At 32.7% G+C, this 24,535-nt stretch overlaps 3 protein-coding genes across 5 annotated transcripts in view; 1 reads left to right on the forward strand and 2 right to left on the reverse strand.

Moving 5' to 3' along the window:
- Positions 1-745: 745 nt before the first annotated feature.
- On the reverse strand, positions 746-3,013 carry LOC125822925 (uncharacterized). The gene is made up of 2 exons (XM_049502387.1): positions 1,148-3,013; positions 746-864 (listed from the first exon to the last, which is right to left on the reverse strand). Exons 1-2 carry the CDS (start codon positions 2,889-2,891, stop codon positions 746-748), a joined length of 1,863 nt encoding a protein of 620 aa, XP_049358344.1. The 5' UTR covers positions 2,892-3,013.
- A 7,744-nt stretch (positions 3,014-10,757) lies between these two features.
- Positions 10,758-24,535, forward strand: part of LOC125822871 (lysine-rich arabinogalactan protein 18-like) — a 217,815-nt gene continuing 204,037 nt past the window's right edge. For 2 of the 3 annotated variants that reach the window (XM_049502337.1, XM_049502336.1), the window contains exons 1-2: positions 10,758-11,448; positions 12,516-12,594. In XM_049502337.1, the coding sequence (XP_049358294.1) occupies positions 10,822-11,448; positions 12,516-12,590 (702 nt within the window). In that variant the 5' untranslated portion in view covers positions 10,758-10,821 and the 3' untranslated portion in view covers positions 12,591-12,594. Of the gene's footprint in view, positions 11,449-12,515; positions 12,853-24,535 lie in introns of those variants that run through there. The other variant, XM_049502335.1, reaches the window with a different exon arrangement.
- LOC125822852 (metal transporter Nramp3-like) lies at positions 14,340-18,093 on the reverse strand. The gene is made up of 4 exons (XM_049502309.1): positions 17,403-18,093; positions 16,567-16,703; positions 15,795-16,447; positions 14,340-14,853 (listed from the first exon to the last, which is right to left on the reverse strand). Exons 1-4 carry the CDS (start codon positions 17,942-17,944, stop codon positions 14,638-14,640), a joined length of 1,548 nt encoding a protein of 515 aa, XP_049358266.1. The 5' UTR covers positions 17,945-18,093; the 3' UTR covers positions 14,340-14,637.

The raw sequence follows: 24,535 nt of genomic DNA on the forward strand, positions 1-24,535 counted from the left end.
TGCAGGGTGGTGATGAATGAATTAAGAAGTGGGGGTGAAAAGTCTCACTTTTTAGCCCATGTAATGAAAAATGGTGGTTCTGAACCTCTGACCCCCGCTTTGCAAACTTTCCTCCATTTCATTCTGAACGGAGGCTAGTAATCATTTTCAAAGAGGCAAGGCAAATACAGAAAAGAGTCGATATCAAACGCATAGTGAGAAGCAATAATTGCCAGTGGACTAAACTATATTCTCCCAACAAGTGCAAAGGAGAAAAAAATAATAATAAACATAGTCAAATGCGCACCAGTTTTCAGCATTTGGAACCAACAAAATCTACCGGGTTAGGTACGATACGATACCTCAGCAGATCTATTCTAAAAAACTTGTCTGTTTGGTATCCATTTATGGTGTATTTGTTGAGGTGTCTTGTCCAGGAGGACCATATCAAACCAAAAAGTACATTGTCTGAAAAGGATTGATAAGATAAACAAAATCGCATATTTCCTTCCCTCTTTAATAGGATTAACTTCCAAAAGTGTTTTTTGTTTCCACAGAGAAACAAAATCTTATCTAGAAAACGCAAGAGTATGTCGGTTGTAAGAATTGACAGGAAAGGGGAACGAACAGGTGGAATATCACTCACACGGTTAATTCTGCATTTGAACAAAAGATATGAATATCTTACTCCGCATGAATGAAAGACCCGTTTATGAACCTTAATGTTCCTCAACTCGTAACGAGCTATCACATTTTTCTTGTACTTTTACATTTTCCCCTCCTGTGATACGCTTTCAATAACGCCTTTGCTTCTCCGACTTGTTCTCCAAAGCCGTCCCTTTTTCAAGAGCCGATGCTCCTTGTCTTTCCACTGGGTTGGCATGCCTGTTAGAGGACACCGAGATCACTAATTTTGCTCATTTTGAGTGAAATTGAACTTCATAATACAATCTGTGCTAAAGCACAACATAAAAGAAGGATTTAAAACTCATACATTGCTAGTAACGGGCATTTGCCTTAAGCTCTTATACGTTGTTAGCTGCAGTTATCTTTTACACGATCTAGTAGTACAATTTAACATGTCAAAACTTGTGCTATCTTGTAAACTTTGGAGCACTAAAATAGGTAAAATACGAAATAAGAACAACAAAAATAATTCACCACTTACTTTTTAATAGTGCCTCTTCTATCTTCCCTTTCATTTTTCCACCTGCAAGGCGATGCTGGACCCTGGATTTATGAGTTCCATTGTCATCTTCCATGGACTTTGCGGCATCTGCAAAAATCCACGTGGCTGTCATCTGCTTGTTCAACATGCGCATTGCATAGTATGGGATTTTCCTTGTGCTGCTTTTGTTTCCATTCAACTTGCTTCGTTCATTGATGAACATTAAACAATCCATTAAACTTAGTCTAGCCAATCCTTTCATGTGATAAGCCTGCGATCTTCGCCACAGGCTCTTTATATGTGGTCTCATTTCACCTGATAAGCATAAGGCTCGTGTTGTATCACTAATAGCTAACTCTGCTTCTCCTAAAATTAAATGACATTGAGCTCTATTGCTATAAAGAACAATCCTTTCTTTTCTTAAGTTTAGTGGACATAAATCTAAAGCCTTTGTGTACTTGTTTACAGCTGCTTCAATCTCACTTGACCAAAATTTCTTGTTTCCTTCACGTTTTAAAACGGAAACCAAAAGCTCTGTTTCCTTCACTTCTTGTTCCGACATGATTTTATCCCTTTTCCTTTTTTCAACTTTCAAGTCCCAAATCTCTTCAATTGCCTTTTGTGATCCTTTTTCATAGAACCCCACTTGACCATATTTGATTTTAGCATAATCTTGCAAGAGTAGTTGCGTTATCATGTCACCAATTTTTCGTCTTCCTTTGATAGTTCTAAGCTCTACTAAATCAGCAAGAAAAGGAGCTGCAATGTTGGTTACTCTGTTTCTTGTTTTTGGATCCTTGAGAAGTACCAAAAGACTTTCAATTGCCATGAATTGCCATTCGTCCGATGATCTAGAGAGGTTGCAGATGTTTTCTACAACTTGTTCTAATTGAGCAATGTTTTTTCTACCATCTTCGCTGTCACATAGACTTCTGATTAGGCCAATGCCAGAGAAAGAATTCTGGTTCTGTAATCCACCCCATATATCACATAAATTCTTGAGAAAATCTTCTTTGCATATTAAATTGATGCTTCTTTTCTTTGTAATGAAGCAGTTGAGAAGGTATAGAGACCAGCATTGCATTTGGCAAGCCCAAGACTCTGCTTTTTTATTCTCCATTTCGAATTCTCTGAGACCTTTTGTCATCAAATAGCGATGATATTCGACTCTCTTTTCACTTTTCTTGCCTACAAACTCGCTATAGATTGTAAAAATGCATTTGGAAGCTATGTCCATAGCTAGCTTTATAATCTCTACTTCATGGACCTTAATGTCTTCAAATGTTCTTCTATGTCGCACAATGTGACCAAGTGCTCTAACAGCCACTCTTTGCTCAACCCAAGTTATCTTACCTTTTAAGAGGTCTATTAATGGCGAAATTACACCTGATTTAACAGCCAAAACAGAGAATCTAGCTTTGTTCATGGTATAGGAGCCAATGATATGAGCTGCATAATAAGGAACATACACGTTATGGCCTCTTGAAAGCCATTTTTGGTCACGGGTGCACCTGTTGAGAAGTCTAGCCATGCAATTAAAGACACCGAGGGACGGGAATTCAGGGTCATCAGGTCGAGCAAGAGCAATATTCCAGAGGCATCTTAAGGTGAGAACAAGCTCTATATCTTCAATTAGATGCAAATCTTTGAAGCATTGAACTATTAAAGTTTTTCGTATCGATGGATCTTTTTCTTCCATTGTACCACACAACAAACAACTACGACGTGTACTGTTGCATTTCATGTTCAAATGCAGGGCAAAGTCTGTTTTGTTTTTTGCTGTTTGAGTAGTCAGAGAATGTTGTTGATGGAGTTTCTATGGCAGGTTGTTAGAGGTATTAGTTTTAGTGCACTGACTGGTGGGCAGGTAAGGGTTCATTTTCAGAAGTAACTCTTAGTCAAAGTGTTTTGTCGTTATTCATATATGTCCATCTTACATAAATATAACAAGTTGCAAACTCCCCCCACCCACCCACACCCAAAAACAGAAAATAAACAAAAAAAAAAAAAAAGAGAGAGAAAGTGTTTTGACAAACATGTGGGCTGAATCATGAGACTACTTGGTCCGACTCTGACCAGAAATTGAGTTGTGAGAGTTGTAGATAGACAAAAAGAGGGGAGAAACGAATAAATAGGAATGATTTTGTACCATTAGAAAGAAGTACCTACTAAGATATCTCTACTGACGAACCATTTCAATAGTATAGGTGTTGCCTTGCCATGACCCACGCGGCACTACCATGACCAACCTTTTTTTCTCTAGGTATAACACATTCCTTTTCTAACTGAACTTTCCCATCACGATCTTTAATTCTTTGGTATGCTCTATTTATTATTCCTTTGGACTTTCTTCTTTCCAATGCGCGATATGGGTGGTGGAATTTATGATATCAAGGAGTTGTTTGATGTAAGGTATAAAGTATAATATTCTCATGATAAAATGTAGGATTATTTTATCCCAAGTTTGGTTGAAGATATTAGATAGTTTTTGAATTATTATCTCACTATTTTTGCCAAGTAATGAAATAGATAGATTATCTCATACACAAGATAGAATAACTTACTCCGAATAACTTATTTCGGACGGAACGACCCCGAGGCCTAGAAGAGCCTCCAAGGCAGTCCCTTTTTTTGATCTCATATGTAGTATCCTCGTGGAGTCTAGATTTAACTTGAAAAGCAAACAAAGCAATTGTTTACATTATTTAATGAACCACAAGTACAAATGGGGTTGGTCTCAAGAAAATGCGGCTAACCTATGAAAGAGTTAATTAAAGTATCTTTTTGAGTTGAAGCAGAATTTGCAACTCACTTCAGCATTGCTTTTGATGCCAAAAATAATCATTACAAATCTGGGATATAATAATACAAACATGCTTAGTTCAGATTTTAACATGTGTCTTTACGTCGATATTAAGCACTCCCTTGTTTTCTTTATTTATTTTAATAATTACTATTTGAACACTTAAATGATTTAAAAAACAAATTTAAGTGATATTTTTATATCATAATTTTTTTTCTTTTTGTTTTTAATATTTTAAATGATTAAATATCAGAATTTAAAGTACTTTTATATAGTTTCTAAATGTATATTCATATATAAGAAATGGGAATAAGCACACACGTTATTGTAAAAAGTATAACCACACACAACTCTACCTTCATAAATTCAAATAAAATGAAAATATATGGGGAAAAAAGTAGGTCATTGAATTGAAAAAATGAAAACATAATTAATTATTTTTAAAATTATTCTATTATTATTGATTGAGTATTACTACCCTTGATAGATTATACATACAACTTAAATAAATTATAAATATACAATTAATATTTCTTGGGCCCGTGCACCGCACGGGCTATCGATTAGTAAGTATAAAAATAAAAGGAAAAACTACATAACACACATACATCACTACCATATATACTATACTTACATCTAGTTCAATATAATTACACATATTGCCACTTTTAATATTTATACCATACATTTTAAAAGATTTAATTAGATACACAAATTTCTTAAATATAGTATTGGATAATTATCTTAAATTTAAACTCCTTAATTAATGGTCATTAACAAGTCAATTTTTTTCTATTCCCATCAGCCGCCGTTCCCCCACCCCATGTCCGGCCGCCCACTTTCGTTCTTCATCTTCTCCCTCTTTATTCCTTCATTCTCTCAATACATGTTTGCATGTTCAAATCAGTATTTTACATATAGGTTTGTTTTTATTGTTTTATTATTCTCATGTGGTTTTGTATCAGATTAAAATTCATAATGTTCTTAAGTTCAATTTTAAAAAGTTTTACAAATTAGGTTTTATATTTTTTGATTTTGTTGTTTCTCAAACACTTTAATGGCTGACCATTCTCAAAATCGGATGATTCTTGTTAAATGTACTACACATTAATAATATTATACTAAATCAGACAACTTTTATTTGTTTATTTTTGCTCAAGAATTTCTCATTGTAGGGACTGACTCTTCATCCATCAACATTCAAGTCGAGAATAGATCTACGTATAGGAACGACTCAATCAAGATGGAAGAATTACGTAAAGTTTTAATAAATAGAATAAATACACCATTAGATATGGAACAATGTTGGATACACATTATGTATCTAGTTAAGAGTTCATGTATTTGACTTAAGATTATATGTATCTATGAGGAAAAAATTCAGATGCTAAAAAGGGAAGAATTTTGAAATATTTTACTTTTTTTTTGGATTAATGATAACAAATAGTCTACCATCGTGATTTGTTCCTATATTTGTGCGTTTCAGATACACATAATTTTATGTATTGTGCTTATTATGTATCCGAGATATATGTTTTTGAATATAATGTATGAAACTAATACTTGATACATCAAATTAATAATAGATACATGTAAAAAATACATGAAATTAAAATTAGATTATATAAATAGATACAATTAAATTAATACTAGACACGTATAACAATTACACTAAAAAAATCTAGATACTTCTATGTTACATATGAACGTACATGTATGATGCTCATGTATCTAAGTGTTTAGTTGGTTGGATACATCATATATTGATAATATATACATCAAATTAATGGATTTATTAATTTAAGAGTAATAAAATGAAATTAATCGAATTACATGACTAAGATATGCATTTTTTTTTTGTCTTTTATTATCAATATTAATGAATTTATTATTTCAAAAAATAATAAAATGAAATTAATTAAACATAGATTCACTCCTTGATTTTGGCATTATATTAAGGAATTTGATTAATCTAAATTTTCAAAATTAATTTTCCATGTATTATGAAAATCCTCAATTACTTCTCTCAGTTACAACCAATTAATTTAAACAAATAACATATGTATCTCAGTTTTAAAATTCGACAGATACATGTATCTCACAGATTCCAACTCGTGTATCCTAAACATGAAATATGGTAGAGGAAGTAAAATTTGAAACTATCGAAAATTTTAGTAATTGGACCTAAACTAGTGGAATTTATGTAGTTTGCCCTAAAAAGATTCACTCTTCCAATATAAATGGATTGAAAGCCCAACTTTAAATGATTTTTGAAACTCTCTCTTTTATTATTGGTCTTTATTATTGAGCCCAAGCCCAAGTAGTCTATGGGCCTGAACAACCAAAAGATGAGGAACAACCGAACAAGTATATCATTGAAATTTTTTGGAAATCCTTTCACAATCAACGAGAGTCGTGTGTATCATCTCTAACAACATATAAGGTAAGTTGTTAAATCTCTCTGTTAAAGAAATTCAATAATAACTCGTACGTAATATTTGAACATAAGATATTTAACAAACTTTTTATTTATTAGTATACGTCATTTTAAATTTAACATTGATATTATATTTTCTATTTCAATTTGTTACTTTCTTGATGGAATAGTATAAACATTTCATCCTTTGGTCTAATCTCAACATAAATAATTAAAAGAATCAAGTCCATATATAGAGAAAAAGAATTGTGAGATTATCAGAGTATCTAAGATTGCATCATATTGAATTCCAAATGAAGCAAAGTTTTTTTTTTTTCTAGTTTTACAACACCCAATCGCATTACACTTTTTTTATTTATTTTAAGAAAACAAAAGGAGAAACTTTTTTGCATAAATATACTTGGTATAGTTGATTTCAGGTGGAAGCAAAGGAAATTAAAGGCAAGTTTATGATTGGAAAAATTAGAATAATTGCTCTTGAGTGAGACATAAGGGATATGGTTATTCTATCCCTATTTACTTTCTTCTTCAACAAGTTCTAGCAACTTATACTATTAACGTGCCACGTCTCTTATTTAAAGAAAATCCAAAGATTGCAGAAGCAGCTACTTTAGACAAAGAGGAATAATGGAATTAAGGCCCTTTATATTAAAAATTTCATTCTGCGAATTAAATGAAATAGGATTAGTATTAGTATAGACTATAGTGCTTTACCACCAAAGTTAGTATATATATAAAATACCCTTAATTCGTTTCACATTCGAGTTTTATGATTACAAAATAATATTCTAGGGGGCAATAAACTTTTCATTAACGGACTATAGTCAATACGAATTCAAATTTATTATATCCATAAACTACGAATATTGGATGAATATATAAGAAAAAATTTCTTATGATTTTTTTTTCCAACGTAACCTTTTACGTTAAGCCTCTTTAGTTGCGACATGCTCGGGCAAAGAAAAGCATGAGTTCGCCGGGAAGGAAAGAAACATAGTAGAATATTTTTTCTGTTTTAATTTATTTGTCCTATTCTTTTTAATATATTTTAAAAGAATGTTTTTTTAGCAACTATTTAATTTCAACTTTCTACATATAATACCACAAGATTAAAGAATATTTTGATATATTTGACCTATATTTAATTAAAGACCTCGAGATTTAAAAATCGGTGTCAAATCAAAATATGGAACAAATTGAAATAAAAGACACAGAGGCGGACCCACACTATAGAAAGGGGGTGCACATGCACCCGCTAACTTTCGAAAGAATCATATGTATATATGTATATCTATTTTGAAAAGCTGGTAGAAATTAGGATATAGTTAACAGTACACCCATGGAAAACATAGAAGTGCCCTTGTGCTACTGGTACAAACTTTTAAAACTTGTGGTCCAAAATGAATGATAGAAATTTGTGTGACTGTAAATCATTTCATTAAGGGTAAAATAGACATTTTATAGTTAAATTGTTAATTTATATAGAAATGTGTCATTCTTTTTTAGACTGACTAAAAAGAAAAGTAAGTCACATAAATTGGGACTGAGGGAGTAATAGTCTAGGCTAGTTACTTTTCAGCAACAACAAATAATAATAACAACAATAACATACTAAAAATGCAATCTCGTAAGGGGACTTAAAAATAATAAAATGAACACAAACTTCATTTCTACCTTTGTGAAGTAAGAAAAATATTTCTAATAGACCCTCGGCTCCAAAAGGTCTAGCCTAGTTATCAACCATGTAATCAAAACATAATTATCATCGTAAAATTTGAAAATTCTAAAATTTCACCATAACATTCTGAAAATTCATGTGCAGTATTAATTATCTTCGTTATAACGGTTAGAAAATCGAGATCGGGTTCTGTCTTATTAAAACTTTAAATTAAAAAAAAAACATAGTGCAGGTTTCTTTCATACAAGACGCCGTGTTTTATTCTTTTTTTCTCCCAATATAGTAAAAGATTAAACAGAGTTGGGGAATGGTCACTGTCCCTTCTCACTTCTGCCAAATCTTGTAAATGGATATAAACAAAGCAGCTGCTTCTTACAGCAACCATTGGGATTCACGCGTATACTATTTAGAGTTTCTTCGAATCCCAAACATATCAATCATCATTCATCATTCATCATTCACCATAAATATATGCCTCACATTTCTACTATAGTCCAATCTTTTTATAATAACGTCGTTTGTATAAAAAAAATTTAATAGTTATTATAATGAAACATTACCACGTATAAACAACATGTAGAGAGTAATAAACAAACAAACAAAAGTCTAGTGAAATTTCATGACTTAAGATTGAAAATAGTAGAATATATACAAATCTTACTTCTATCTAATAAAAGAAAAAAACTGTTTCGGAAGACCTTCGGTTGAGGTGAAAGAAACGAAAACAAAAAGCTAATAGAGAATATATAGTATAAAATAATAGCGTTATAGCATATCAGATGGTTGTTGTACATAAATTTGATTGTACCTTTTTTTGCCCACTTGTATTTCATCCAATTATTTTACTATTGGGTGAGTTGTCTATTTCTTTCCTTGCATCTGTCTTTAGCTACTTTTTTGCTCGATTACAATATATCAATTCAAAGGATTTAGCTAGGCCAACTGTAAAATTAATAATTCTGTGGTTCTCTAGTATAATATGCCAAGCAAAAAATGGGACATAAACAAATTGTCATGGACCCATGTCCACCAATTATCAAATACTACCGTTACCCCCATCATATCATCCAGAACACGGGCACCTATGATTAAGTGAATATATAGATATAGGAAAAAAAATTGACTATTTATTTTTTAAATAAGATAATTTTGTCCTTTGTTTTATTTTTAGAACAAAGATGCATTTATTAGTAGCTCAAACATACTACAGTCACAGTTAGTCAAATAGTTCAAATTTCTGTTTTGATTAACAATTGCTTCAGCTCGAAAGAAATATGGTCAATTTTTCTTATGAATAAGTCATAATACAAACAACTTTGTCATCTATTGCCTGTAACTCAAAAGCAAAATCGACCATTGGTTTATTCTAGATGGAGCAACAGTAGAAAAAGATAACAGTACAAAAAATGTCTCCTATTTTAATTTTAATTAACTTTTGCAAAAAATATCAAATGACTAAATCTGCTGTTATTTTTCATTCCCAAAATTTGCCCTCCCTTTGATTGTTATCGATCTTAGCTTTGACATTTGTCATACTAGATCGAGTCACATATGTAAATAAATGATCCAAATAATCGAGAAGGCTCAAATTAATATACTTATGAATAATGTTTAAACATTATGTAGCTTCCACCATATCAGCCAAATCTAACCCATGTTCTCCAAAGCCATTAATGGAAGGAGTCTATTTGAAACAAAAGAAAATGACTTAATTTTATGCATCGATAGATGAACATAGGGAAAATATAAAATAAATCACTTATATTAGGTTATATTTGGGTTTTTTTTTTCCTTTCTATTTTGGGTACAAGTGATGAGTTCAATTTAATATTGTGTTTTCTCTCTTATAGGCGCGACCAATAAGGCAAGGTCAATGTTGCTGTGTTTCAGTACTTCTTTGGTCACTAACACTAATTAAGTGGGAAATATTAAGAAAGCATATACACCCTAGCTCAGTCTCGCCAATAATGGTGGCATTTAAAATTCAATGTTCAAACCTCAGTACATCTAAATTTTAATATTATGACATTTTTTAATCTATATTATGGATTTACCTGTATAACTGAAAAAATAGTAATTTTCAAGGAAAAAAGAACAAGTAAACGGTCATATTACAATCTAAATAAATTGAAGAGCCTAAATACTTTGTGAGGTGGTGACAAAAACTTTTCGATAAGTATTTTTGTTAGAAAATTTCAATAAAAAATGGTTTAACTATAAGAAATTTTAATTTCGTTTTCAAAAAGATTTTGTAAAAGAATGTTACGTGACTCGAAAATAGTTGGAAAACATCGTTAGGGTCCTACCATTGTCGGTGCCAATTACTTGTTAATCTTCTCCACAATCATCGCTTACGCGTATGGACTTGATTTACTCGTGACCCAAACGGGTCCTACATCTAGCCATGCTCCAGCTGTAACCTTTGCCTTCCATCGAAGACAACAAATTAAACCTCCAGCTGCAGAAATCACCTAGACTCTGCATAACCCAAAACACCTGACGTGGTTAGCCCATTACCTAATCACATGGCCTATTGGGCCCATTTTTTCCTTCTAAATCCAGCCTGTTAAGAGGTTCATTTTGTATGTTTTTTCATGGACCCACCCAGATGACGACCCTCCTCTAGCCGTTATGCCTTTTAACTTGCCTACTTATATGCACTTAACTTCACACTCTTTAGACACAATCAATACATTCTCTCTTTTTCTCTTCCTACTACTCTCTTTCTATATTTTCTTTGATTAATATTAGCCACCATGGATAAGAAATTTGTATTTTTAGTTTCAATTTTGTGCATTGTAGTAGCAAGTGTCACGGGTCAGACACCTGCTGCAGCACCAGCCAAAGCACCCGTAGGTGCTAAGGCTGGTACTACTCCACCCGCTGCTGCACCAACTAAGCCCAAATCACCTGCTCCAGCTACAGCACCAGCCTCGGCCCCACCTACAGCTGTTCCTGTTGCTCCAGTAACCGCTCCAGCCACTGCTCCCACTACCCCTGTTGTTGCTGCACCCGTATCAGCACCAGCAAGTTCTCCACCAGTTAAAGCACCAGTACAATCTCCACCAGTGGCTGCACCAGTGCAATCTCCACCAGCAGCTGCACCTGTACAATCTCCACCAGCTCCAGCTCCAGAGGTAGCTACACCACCAGCTGTTTCTACTCCACCGGCTGCAGCTCCAGTTGCTGCACCTGTTGCTTCGGAGACAACTCCAGCTCCGGCTCCCAGCAAAGGAAAAGGAAAGGGAAAGAAAAAGGGAAAGAAACACAATGCATCACCAGCACCTTCTCCCGATATGATGAGCCCACCTGCACCTCCTTCCGAAGCTCCTGGACCTAACATGGACTCCGATTCAGCTCCCAGCCCATCTCTTAACGATGAGGTACGATCTCTTCCTAATTTTTCTTAAAAGTTTTAATCTTCTATTCCTGTCTGGATCATTAGTGCCAATCCAGATCCAGTTAGTAATACATACAACCAGTAACTGCTCATAATATAGTACTACAAGTTTTAGCTTATCTGCATTCTCGTAATTCCAAATGAATATGATTTACGCTAATTGCATACAGCGGATCTAAAGTTCATTTGCCAGAACTTGATAGCTTTGATCAAATCCTAAATTTATTTTTAGAAATTTAATTAATATAGAACAATTCTAAGATCCATAAGTTCAAATTTCGGGCAATAATTGTATATGCATATATAGGTGCAATTGAGAACATTTACATTTTATTGATTCATACTAATTGGTATGAATATGGTGTCGTAGTGTATGTTAGCTTCGTCGGTGGGGAGTGACGTAAGTCAACCTAAAGACATTTACGTTTTACAGCTTTCATAATTTGGTCTTTTTAAGGGCAGGTCCATCAGTTGTTCATGATGACTTATGAAGATGTGACTTTAATTTTTACTTTGACTTACCTTCAAATGGTATTTCTGTGTTGGGTAACCCGGATTACTCACTAAAAATGATTTTTTATCATTTAATCATTATTTATATTTTTTTAGGCAATTAACACTTTTAGTAAATATTTCTAAAGCAGATAGCAATACTATAGTTAACTAACGCTGATTTTTTTTCAACATTCTTTATCAATATAGAGCTATTTTTGTTATATTGAATGGCATATGGTGTCGGTGGAAGATCATTAATTAATGGCGTAGATATATTAGCTCGCTGCACGGTGACAACGAAAAGATTCTTGCAATCTTCAGTAGTTGTAGTGTTCACTTCAAAACCCAACAGTAATAAGTTGGACAAAGAAACATTAAAGGTCACTCTAAGCACGAGGCAACACAATAATGTAGGATCAATCAATGCACATGCACGGCTTGTACTGTGTATTTGCATTATTTTTATCACTACAATACATATTGTGGATCTGATTTAATCTTTTAATTATTTATAAATTAACAAAGATATTAATATATTGTGGGGATCTAATGCAGAGTGGAGCAGAGAAATTGAAGATGCTGGGAAGTTTGGTAGCTGGATGGGCTGTGATGAGCTGGCTCTTGTTCTAAAGAGCTTAATTATTTTGTCAAAAACATATTTTGTCCAGTATTTTGATATTTGACATGTATAATTTATCTTTTGGTTATTTATGGTGCTTTATGGTCAAGGGGTCCTCATTTGGATCTGCTTAGAGATTTGGCCACATTGGCTCCTTTCTTTATATTCTTTCGTGGAGTGTAAGGGTCGAAGATTTGTACTAGTCTTCACTACTTTACTCCTTTTGGACTCGCACTTTCCTCTATTTATATAGATTTCATTTGTTTATTTGTCGATTTCTCATCTCACAACTTACTCTGCACTCTGCATTTAATGCACTTTATTTATTCATTACCTTCCCCGTTTTAATTTGTTTGTGTTAATATGATTAGATATAAAGTTTAAGAAAATAAAAAACTATTAATATCAACATTACTAATGCAAGATAATTTAACAACTTTCCTATGCATACTCTCAAATGACTGCTTATTAAAATTTTGTGAAGGGGTATCTGTATAAAATAGTTTATTATAAGAAGTAAATAATAATACAAATTATAAGTACTTAGCCTTTGTAGCAATCATCTAAGTTGGTCGAGTTTACTAGTGAGTAGTGACAACTCTTAAACTTGTGAACGAGTCAAACGCAATTCTAAACTTTATCTGTATATTAAACTTTGAATCAGTCTTGGGCAAAAGTAAATTAAAGTAACTCTAAACGTTATCTGTATATTAAACTTGGAATCAGTCTTGGGCAAAAGTAAATTAAAGTAACTTGTTGATTACTTAATGCATAAGAAAGAAAACCATAATAATTTAACAATAAACGTCTCTTGTACGTATCAACTTTATCATGCGGTAACGGGGTAAACACGAGGCTTCAACAAAAATCTTTTATACTCCTTCGGTTTAGGAAAAAAAATCAAACACAACTCTTACCATGTTTCCTGATTTCAACAATACGTTTTCCACACGGATGACCCGGGATCGATTCCCCCCTCAATGCCAGAAGTCGAACCTGTCGCATAGGGCATGCCTAGTGCGATTTACATCCCTGTGTGGTTTGCAGGCTATTACACAGTGGGGGTTTACCCAGTGCGCACAAAGTGCTCACCACAGAGTGCTCACCCGAAGGGCAGATGCTGTGGCAGAGGTTGTAGCGGCTGCGGGTTATCCTTGATTTGTCCAAAAAAACAATACGTTTTCCCTTTGGTTATATCTATTTTTATACATTACTCTTCGTCATCACTCACCGGTTCTTTTGATTTACGTGTCTTACGAAAGAGAACACAGAACAACACAGCTGACGAAAATAAAACACAACTGATATTGGTAATTCGATTTTTAATCGAAAGCAGAGATTTTTTTAACGGAATTACGTAAATATACTTCAGTCATCTAGTCATACCAACATGGCTGAAGTATACATTACCTCACTTCGACAGTTTATGTTGTGTATAGGTATATATAGTATATATGAAATATACAGTATCTAAATGTTGTGTGTGTATTTTGTAAACTAGATAGCCCAAATACGTCGGGATGTAATTTACTACACAGCCACAATTGATTCTTGGCCCAATTGAAGGAATTACAGTTTTGTAGACTGAATTTGACACCCCAAAACTCAAAACTGATCAAGAGCCCCACCAGCTATGCATTTTTAAAGGCCAGAAGTCTCTGGACTTTAGCCTAATATAAGCAGATTTGAATGCAAGAAAATAACGAAATCCCTAAGAAGTAAGACTCCTAAACAGAATTCCAAAGACAAAACTTGAGATTAGCAGAGCACAGTGTGTGTTTATTTTCCACCAAAATCTAAAACTGCCGGATCAATATTACAAGCTCTAACTAATTTCCCTAATGCAGGTGCTAAAGTCACTGTCTCAATTAGGCATACCCAAAAACATGGGATGTAATCACAGCAAACCCACTCTTAATGCTTCATAGAGCAAACCCAACAATCCAACACTTCTTAACGGAAAGAAATGGGGAAGGCTATAGCTTGTATAAAGGCTAAATATTTAAGCTCCGACTAAAAGGATACAACATGATCTCAGCTTTCTGCTGATAACATATATCAATTATCTATGCTTGAGCTACTTCTGTTTTTTACAAACCAATTGGGGAAGGTAACTCCCCGTGAAATGAGGTATACAATGAAGGCAATGTATGCACCCGTAAATGCAACTACAACAGATGTAAACAACATCCCACTGACAGCAGAAGATAAAGAGTCCATCAAAAGATAGCCATTAATCAACATAACCAGCACAGCCACTAGCCATGATATCACCTAAAAGGAACAGAAGAAATATTAGATGTAAGCAGTATCAGAACCACTAACCATGCAAAGTTGGATCACATAGAAATTACATTCCCCTGACACAAATATTCATTCTAAGAGACGATGAAAATCCCAGACGATTATGTCTAACAAAACATGTGACAGTATGTTTTGCCAGGCATAATTAATATTTATCTATTATTATGAAAGCTGCTAAAAATAACAAGCAAGGCTCTCAATCTGCATAACTATGCATCTACGCCTATAGCAGCTCCGTCGAAACTATTCAGTCAATTGAATCAAGTGATCAAAGATTAAATAAAATGTAGGAGATTTTATCTCCCAGACAAGTAAAAATCTAAAATGATGTTGAACTAGACAATTCCCACATCTTAATGTACTTTGCTGATACTCTATAAAGGTTAGCAAAAAGACAGGACACAATCAGACAAATAACAGAAAGAAGAAGGTGCTCCAAGTCCTAAGATCTAACAATGACACCTAATTCTCAACAAATATACCAGCAGATTCTGTCTAGGTCCAAGAGTATTTAGATTTCATACAAACTGGAAAAAAGTTTGGGCATGTCGCAACTTCAGTGGAGAAATGCACCATTTAAAGAACACAAATCAAAGAGTGGGACAAAAGGCACCTCTAACTTCAGCCCATTGTCCACATCCAGATTAAAAGTTAAACTTAATTAGGTATTCCTTTTCTTTTAAGAAAATCCTGTATAAATAACTATACTATATGGTGGTATCGAAATAAGTTAAAGATCTTGATAATTTAAAGGTAAAGATAGTCTGATCCCCCAACCTGTTGTCAAATGATGAATGTGATTTTCGTGGATAAATTCCAAATTCAATAGGAGAAGAATTAAGTAATACATCAATTCTGACTTGTGAAAAAATCAGTTCACTCGAGCAGAACGTTTGAAGATACAAACATACCTTCATAGAAGAGCCAATCTTGAAAACACCCATGATTTCTTCTCTGGATACAAGACAAAGAAGGGGGATCAGTGCAAAAGGTATTTGGACACACTGAAGAACATTAAGCCACTCGTTGAGAACATCTAATGATTTCTCAGAGGTGTCAAAAGCAAGAGCAACGATCAGAGTTGGGACAATAGCACAACTTCTTGTTATTAATGCTCTCTGCCATTTTTTCAACCTCATGTGCAGAAAACCTCCCATGATAAATTGTCCAGCATAAGTCCCAGTAATAGTACTACTCTGTCCAGCAGCCAACAATCCAATAGCCCAGATATAAAGGATGGGGAACGATCCCCCACCATACTTATCCTGAAGATATTGACCAGCATTTTCTAGGCCAATGCTATTGGCTATTTCACTACCATAAAATGACTTCGCGAACACTGTTGTAACAAACAGATTGATCATGAATGAAATTGCCAAGGCAATTGTCGACTCTATGGAGTAGTACTTAAGTGCTTCTCGAACTCTGCCAATCTTACGGTTGTCAACGTCTCTGGACTGCACTAAGGCAGAATGTAGAAACACATTGTGAGGCATGATAACACACCCTACAATTCCCACTGCCTGCTTTATTGTCTTGGAGCTCAGTTTTGGAACCACCACACCTGTAGTAACAATTGATCAGGAGAATTTAAGGCCATGCATAAAAATGGTTTATGATTTGGACACTTGAAAAATGGCAGATATTAATATTGCAGTTATATTTAGTGCTGCATTTTCTCACCAACAAGAAGTTCAACTCCATTAGGTTTCGTCTCTCCAAACATCCACGCAAATGAGACCGCCATAACTGCAATAAGGATGGCAAAGAGTGCTTCCAGCTTCCGCACTCCATAATTCTCAAGAAATAAGAATACAAAGCTGCATAAGAAAAAGATTGGAAAGGCGGTTCTTGAGCTCAATAGGCAATTAAACAGTCGACTAAATCATTATTGTGCTTCATTATTCAAAGGAAAAGCGAAAACTGTTTTATAATAAAGAAAAAGAAATGAAGGAACCACATATGGTTCCAAAGTCTTGATAATATACAATGCAACATTTGATGGAGACAATTATTTAAAAAAAGTCAATCATTCAACTATACTTCAATCCAAAACTAATTGGGCCAGCTACATGAATCATCTTCATCCATTTCACAGATCATTATAAAATAATTAAACACTATACTATAGTGCGTCACTATTTAACTATTTAACCTAGCAAAAGTATAATCTCCTCTATTCTCCACTTCTCCATTAGTTATATTTAAGTACATAGAAGAGAAGTTACGGAATCAAAAGGAGGCAACAAGCAAAGGCCTTTCGTGAGTCAAAGCTCAAATGAATTACAACCTGTGTCTCAATTTAAGCGTCTTTTTTAGTCTGTCACATAAAGATTGTCTCTTTACACATCAATTCCAACATTGTAACAGATAAGTTTAAGACCACGGGATTTCTTAAACTCTGTGCCGAGTGGCTAAATTGGGACAGAGCGAGTAGTATTATTTAACAATCAAAGCTTTCAAATGCATGAAAAAACAGAGCGAAAAAGTATAACAAGAGAGAAGAAAAAAGAAAATACCAATCAAGAGCAGTGATAACAACACCAGACCATAGAGGCAAGAACCCTCGACTCAAAATCTTTATCGCAATGGCACTTCCAATAACCTCTTGAATATCAGCCCCAATAAGAGCCAATTCCGTCATGACCCACAAAAGCAATCTAGCCCATTTAGGATACTCATCCCTACACAGCTCAGCCAAATGTCTAGAAGTAGCGACACCCAAACGAGCCGCTAAAAGCTGAACAAGTAATCCCATAGCCGTAGCCCAAAAGAGTAGCCATAGCAAAGAATACCCAGCGATAGCCCCTGCCTGAAGATCTCCTTCAAGATTTCCCGGATCCAAAAAGGCTATACTCATCAAGAAACCCGGCCCAGTAAAAGCCCATAGCTTTTTCCAGGAAAAAGGAGGAGTTTTGGTAAAATCATCATCGTCGTGTTCTTCGTCGACTCCGATAATATGGACTTTATCGGAGTAATCATAGGCAGATTCTTCCTCGTTGGAATCGAGTAGTCGGTCGGCCAACAATTGGTGGTGCTCTTCTTCATCGTGTAGAGGCATTTATTTAATTAATTTATATTAATTAATATTACAGAGAAGGTAAACACGGGTGAAGAAGATTTTGCGGTTAGAAGTTACAGATGGGTTCGGTTCTTTATAGTGGGAGTCTTTGGATCTTTTCTGGTTTTTCTTTTTAGACGATAAGACCAATTATGCTTTGAAAAATACCATCACGCTACTCTTTTCTATTGAACCTATTTTTCTTTTGCTTTTTTGTCCCTTTAATGTGAATATGAAGTTAGCTAAGAATAACTAGGCGTTTGGTAATACGATATCATATCACGATATGGTATTGTGAAATTGAATCAGCGTTTGGACATGTGATTTTATGTTGATTTCATCTCGTAATTCTATATCATGAGATGTAATTTCATATTCTCCAAAAATCATGATATGAAATTATATGGTAATTCCATATCATGATTTGAGATATTTTTAATATAAAAATTAATCCACAAGTTTATATTTTGTTAAAACAATCCCACATTTATATTTACTAACCATTTATTTTATATGTAAATAAAATTTATAATCACATCATTATTTTTTAAAATTTATTATTATCACCGACATAAAATTTATTATTCTCACCAACATTTAGTCACTTTAACTCACACCAACCGCTTGTTAAAGTGATGAAATATTTATGGTCTATGAGCATGAAAATATAGTTGTGGATGATATTGACCAACAAATGGCTCAAAGTAACAATGTTGATTCGTCTTCTCGATCACATGATCGAGAAATGCAAGTTTAATGTGAGACAATTGTTTGTATTATGTGGGAGGATTATATTAAAGACTAGTACACTACAATTTATGTTCAATTTTTTTTTAATTAAATTAAAGTTAGATAAAACAATTACTTAAGTGGAGAACAAATAACTTTGTAATAATTTATTATGCGATTTTATAAATTTTTGTTTATTTGATAAGATTGAATAAACAATTGGGGCTATTTTAATAGTTTTACAACTTATGGGATTTTTATGTTTATAAGAAAATATACAACACAAAAATTCTATATCGCATATCCAAACAAAACTTCAATTTTATCTCATGATTCCATATCATGATACCATATCGCATGGCCAAACGGGCCTTAAATAAAAATTCTCTCTCCGTCGCAATTCATCTGTTCAGTAGTCAGGTTGCAAACCAACATATTAATCAAAATTTATCGTTTAACTTTTAAAAAGGAAATCATGATAATTAAAAAAAAGAAGATAAAGTATCATTTATTTTACTCGTCTATTTTAATAAAAAAATTAGTAAAAGAATGTTAGTATTTTTTTCCAGTTTTATCCTTATAACTAAGTAATCACTTCTCAAATTACTTGAATTCTAATAGTCTTATTAAAATTTAGAGTATTATAATTAATAAAAGCAACTTAATATAAAATTATTCTTACTCAATCTATGTTATATTTCCTCATGACAATTGACAAATATATAGTTTTGATGTTTTCTCTAAGATTGTGCTGGTCATTTTTTTTGGTTTAAATTTTCCTTGCATATCATGTTATGAAATGCTAGTGGATTTGGGCATTTGGCATGATGTTTTTGTTGATATTGTAGTTACTTAGTAGTAGATAGTTTTGAATTTGGATAACTAGCAGTGTTTGCTCTGCTATTATTTTGTAGTGTTGCTCTTGGTAATTAATTAAATGAATGGTTAGTTACCAAAAAAAAATAGATTAGGGGTTTACAAAAGAGAACCTTATTGCTGAAATCCGTTCATCTACCTTCGGAATAAGCCATTTTATTTGTCCACGAAAAAAGAAGAAGCATGATGCAAGATTATATTGAAGTTACTCTCATCAAGATTATGGTGTTACATGACACATCTCTACAGTATCAAGATAAATCTAGTATAAGTATGTTTAGCGTATAAAAATTAATTTATATCCAAGTATATAATTTAACAATTTCAATCTACCTATTAGTATAGTTAGTGAAAACCATATGAAATCAAGGCGCAAATTCTTAGTAAAAACAAAAATATTACTCGCTGATTTCTTCATATTAGTCTAAGCTTAGTATAAACTATACATTTATTATAGTTAAAATTTAGTAAATCAAAAAGAATATATTACTTAAAATTTATAAACTTAAAATGTTTGAACTCGCGTAACGATAGACTGATTGTACTCCCTCTGTCCCTAATTACTTGTCCACTTTTGAATTGGCACACCTATTAAGAAATCAATTAATGACATAGTGAGTTTACCATTTTACCCCTATTAATTATGGAGTGGATGAAAAGTTCTGCATTTTTCAAAGTAATTAGTCATTTAATTGAGAGTATAATAGGTAAAAAAAAATTGTCCTTTCTTAATTTGTCAAAATGGACAAGTAATTAGGAATAACTATAAATAGAAAAGTGATCAAGTAATTAAGGACATAGGAGTACTTTTTTAGGCAGAGGCAAATAGGATACATTCTCCCCCACTCTTTAAATGCAACATAGTATTGTTGTCTTCATCATCCTCCAATAATATGTGCTGTCTCATTCCAAAAGTCCAAACTGGATTTGATTTGCCTAAACAAGAAATTAACGTGTCATTAATAAAGATAGCATAAATAGATGAGTTTTGAGTAGGTATGGACAAGAAAGGAAACTACGGGGAAGCCGAGTCTGGCGTCGCGAAGTGCCGTTGTGTGCCGCAATAAGGCAAGCGTGTGTCACTATCGTGGCTGCTCAAGCTTCTCAGCATCCGTTACGCGACAAAAATCCCACATTCACCCATCAGACTTTTCTTTTTTCTCTTTTTTTTTTAAATATTGCAGTGCCCTGTTTAATTTAAGATTAAAAAAGAATTGGGTTTCACGTTGTAAATTGTTTTTATTTAAGATTCTCTGAGCACAATAAAAGAGATTACGAACAAATTGAAGTGCTCGCCAACGAGAAAATGACAAAAGTGTTCCTTCACGTTTGAGGATATGTTTAAAATACTACTTTTATGTATGTACTATTAAGGAATTTGGTCGTTTAAGTTTTGCTAAAAACCGCTCTCTCCGTCTTACTAGGAAGTTGTTATTATTCGAGTCTTCTTCTTTTAAGATTAAATTATTTTTATCTTTATTAATATTTTAAATTATTAGTTAATTAGTTTGACTTGTAGTAAGTAATATTTTTCGTATAACTTTTAAATATATAAATTTTATCTTTTTAAAGTTGAATAGATATCCAAATTGATGGTCATAATAAAATGTTTGATCCTGATAGTTTAAACACTTTTGGCATAAATTGATACGGAAGGAGTAACACTTTTAGTGTCAGTAAAAAACTTTTGAAAGAATTTTTGGAAACTCACATTTAGAAGTATGATTTTTGTAATTTGTGTTATTTTTTATTTATTTCTAGAGTATGCAACTTTTTAAAGTGTAATTTCTTCAAAAAAAAAAAAAAAGTTAGCATCTTTTAGTGTTTAGTGTAGTTTTTTTGTTGTTCAATATTTTACTGGTTGACGTAATTCCCTTTGAAGTTTATATCAATTTTGTTTTCTTATAAAGTTTAGTAAATATTTGACGGAACTAAAATTATTGAATGATTATTTAAGGAACTCTTTTAAACCTACTCTCAAACATAAATGGTCATTTTCTGGCGCACCAACACCGAGTATTTTGCTAAAGAATTGAAGAAACAATTGTCAACTGTAGTGCAAAGGCATGAAAAGCACTGCAGCATTTACATCGTGATTCTAATTTGTAGCTAGTGCTTGTCCATGCTGCTTTTCACAACCATAAGCCACTATCATGTCCACACTATGACACAGCACCTCTGCATTTCACTACCTAAATGAGGTTAAAGTTATTCTTCTTTATTTTTTTGCTTTTTCGTATGATTATTTTCAATTATCTGGATTTATTTAAGGATGTTAAGAAATTTATCTGTACAATATTCAAGACTTCTTTCCCCCACAAATAGTGCCTGAATCTTTTGCACGCGGTGACAAGATTTAAAAGAAAAAAAGGATTAAATTGTTGCATAAACTATTTGTCCTTTCAGCTGGCTGGCTACTTGAGCATTTGTGTGTCTATTAGGAATATTATGGAGTGATGAAACTGCTTCACTTTTAATCATAAATTTCAACTTCTAGTTACGGAGAAAATTCCATTAAGAGTGCTGACTACAATGCACAATATGAACTTAGTCAGGCATCGTGGAAAACCAAAAAAAGATATAATATGGGGTGGAGGGAGAGTTTTAAAGACACATGAAAACAAAGCCTCTTATCCCACTAGCGAGTTACTCCACTTTTTTTCTTTGTTACGGTGTATTTTTTTATTTTGTTATAGATGCTAATTACTTGCCTACATATGATATATTATTTCACAAGATAACCCATTTATACAGCCCGCAGGACGCAGCATATGCTTGGATGGGATAAAAATTGCTTCTAATTAACTTCTTTTCATCTTTTTTGGAGTATTTGATAAAATTTAGAGTGCACTGCTTTTAATTCAAAAACAATAAGTTGGGGATTTTAATTTAACAACTGTTTTGCTTTTACAAATAAATTGTTTTTATTTAATATAAATGAAATTTCAACACTTGAAATTATTTAAAAGCTACTTAAGTTGATTCAAAGGGGCTCTTAGGCATAGCTTAGCTTAGCCCCTCTTTTGTGGGTAATATACAAACAGTGGCTCTACCATTAAAGAAGAATCCTAATTCAGCTAACGTAATTATATATATTTCATCTATTTATTTTTACTTGTCTATTTTGAACTTTGTAAATCTTTTTAAAAATTATACTAATTGAAATGAGTATTTTACTATAATACTCATATATATTAATTGATGTTTAGTACTATTAAACTTAGAAAAATGATTTGTAAGATAAAATGTTAAGAGTAAAATATGATTTTTTAAAAAATATTTTCTTGATATATTAAAAGTAGTAAAGAAAAAGGAAAAATTTATTTTTGAATAAATAAAAGTAAATGGAGGGAGTATGAAATAAACTATGTAAAAAGTGTCAATGGTCCATCGATATATATTCTTTTATCACTACGCTTCACGTACGAATCATGCTTGCTTCTTCAATACTATTCTAATTTGGTGGCGGCTACCACTGAAAGGTATTTTTCCTCACTTTCCTGATTTTACTTAGACATGAAATTTATAAAAATAATAAATTTTTGAATTTTGCGGTTTTAAATTAAGATTATATATTTTTTTTTAAAATTGTGATCTTAAATTCAAAAGTTGTTGAAAGAAAAATTATTCTTTAAATGGCAGCCAAGTGTGTGGCTTAGTGGTTAGGGAAATGATTGAGAACTTTGAGGTCTTGGATTCAAAAACTCAGTGGAGACTAAAAAAATACTTGGTGATTCTTTCCATCTATCCTATCTTGGTGGATCGAGTTATCTAGTAGTACTTGTTGTTGGTGGGAGATGGTAGGTAAGTAGGACATTGAGTTATATACTCCCTCCGTCCCATTTTATGTGAGATAGTTTGACTCGACACGGAGTTTAAGAAAGAAAGGAAAACTTTTAAAACTTGTGGTCCAAAATAAATAATAGAAATTTGTGTGGCTGTAAATCATTTTATTAAGGGTAAAATAGATATTTCATAGTTAAATTGTTATTTAATATGGAAATGTGTCAGTCTTTTTGGGACTGACTAAAAAGGAAAGTAAGTCACATAAATTGGGACAGAGGGAATATCTAATAGTACTTGTTGTTGGTGGAGATGACAGATATCTTGTGAAATTTATGAGATGCAGAGAAGTTTGGCTTAACCAGAGTAACTAAGATATTATTAAAGGTTGAAATGAACGTTGATAATCCACTAGTTAACACGTACCACTGAGTTAAAGTGTATGTGAGCATCTCTCTTTATTCTCTTTTTTACTCTTTTGTATCGATGCGTGCTAAAGCATTTCTATCTACTTTTAGATCAGTACAGACAAATGCTTGGTCGGCAGCTTTCTTCTCGTGGGATGTTTAACTTCTCAATTGAAACTTCAACAACATGCTCTATAAAGTTTCAAATATTCCACCTATGTTCACTTTTACTTATTTACCGTGGTAAATAAATTATATATTTTATTATAATACTACTGTATTAGTTGGTGTATATATAATCTTTTATTATGATACTATATTAGTTGGTGTATATATAATCTTTAATGAATTTGAGAAATAATTTAGAATTAGTCACTAATGTGAAGAATAAAATTTTTAAAAGTATCAACAAGACAATTAGGCACTGCTTACCAACTAAGAATCCAATTTGGCATGTTGTAGTTCAATATTTAGAAATTGGCATCAAATAGTCATATTAACGTTTTCGCCCAAAAGTTAATAGGCCACAAACATTTCCTTTTTCATCCTAAAAAAATTAGATTCAATTTTTTGTGAATTAATAGATATACATATTATATAGTAAAACTAGATAAACTTTTTGGATACACATATGGTAGTAAATCGATGCTAATATAATTGTCTTTATTTATGTATACATATGACAAGAATGTATACAGTCTAGTACATACATATTACATCGAGTAAGTCAGTTTTAGATATAGACAATTTTGTGATATACTTTTAAAAATACTTCTGAAATGTTGTTGATGTATGC

This window comes from Solanum verrucosum, unplaced genomic scaffold (genome assembly GCF_900185275.1).
Source record: "Solanum verrucosum unplaced genomic scaffold, falcon-dt-bn FXZP01000103.1, whole genome shotgun sequence".
NCBI lineage: Eukaryota > Viridiplantae > Streptophyta > Magnoliopsida > Solanales > Solanaceae > Solanum > Solanum verrucosum.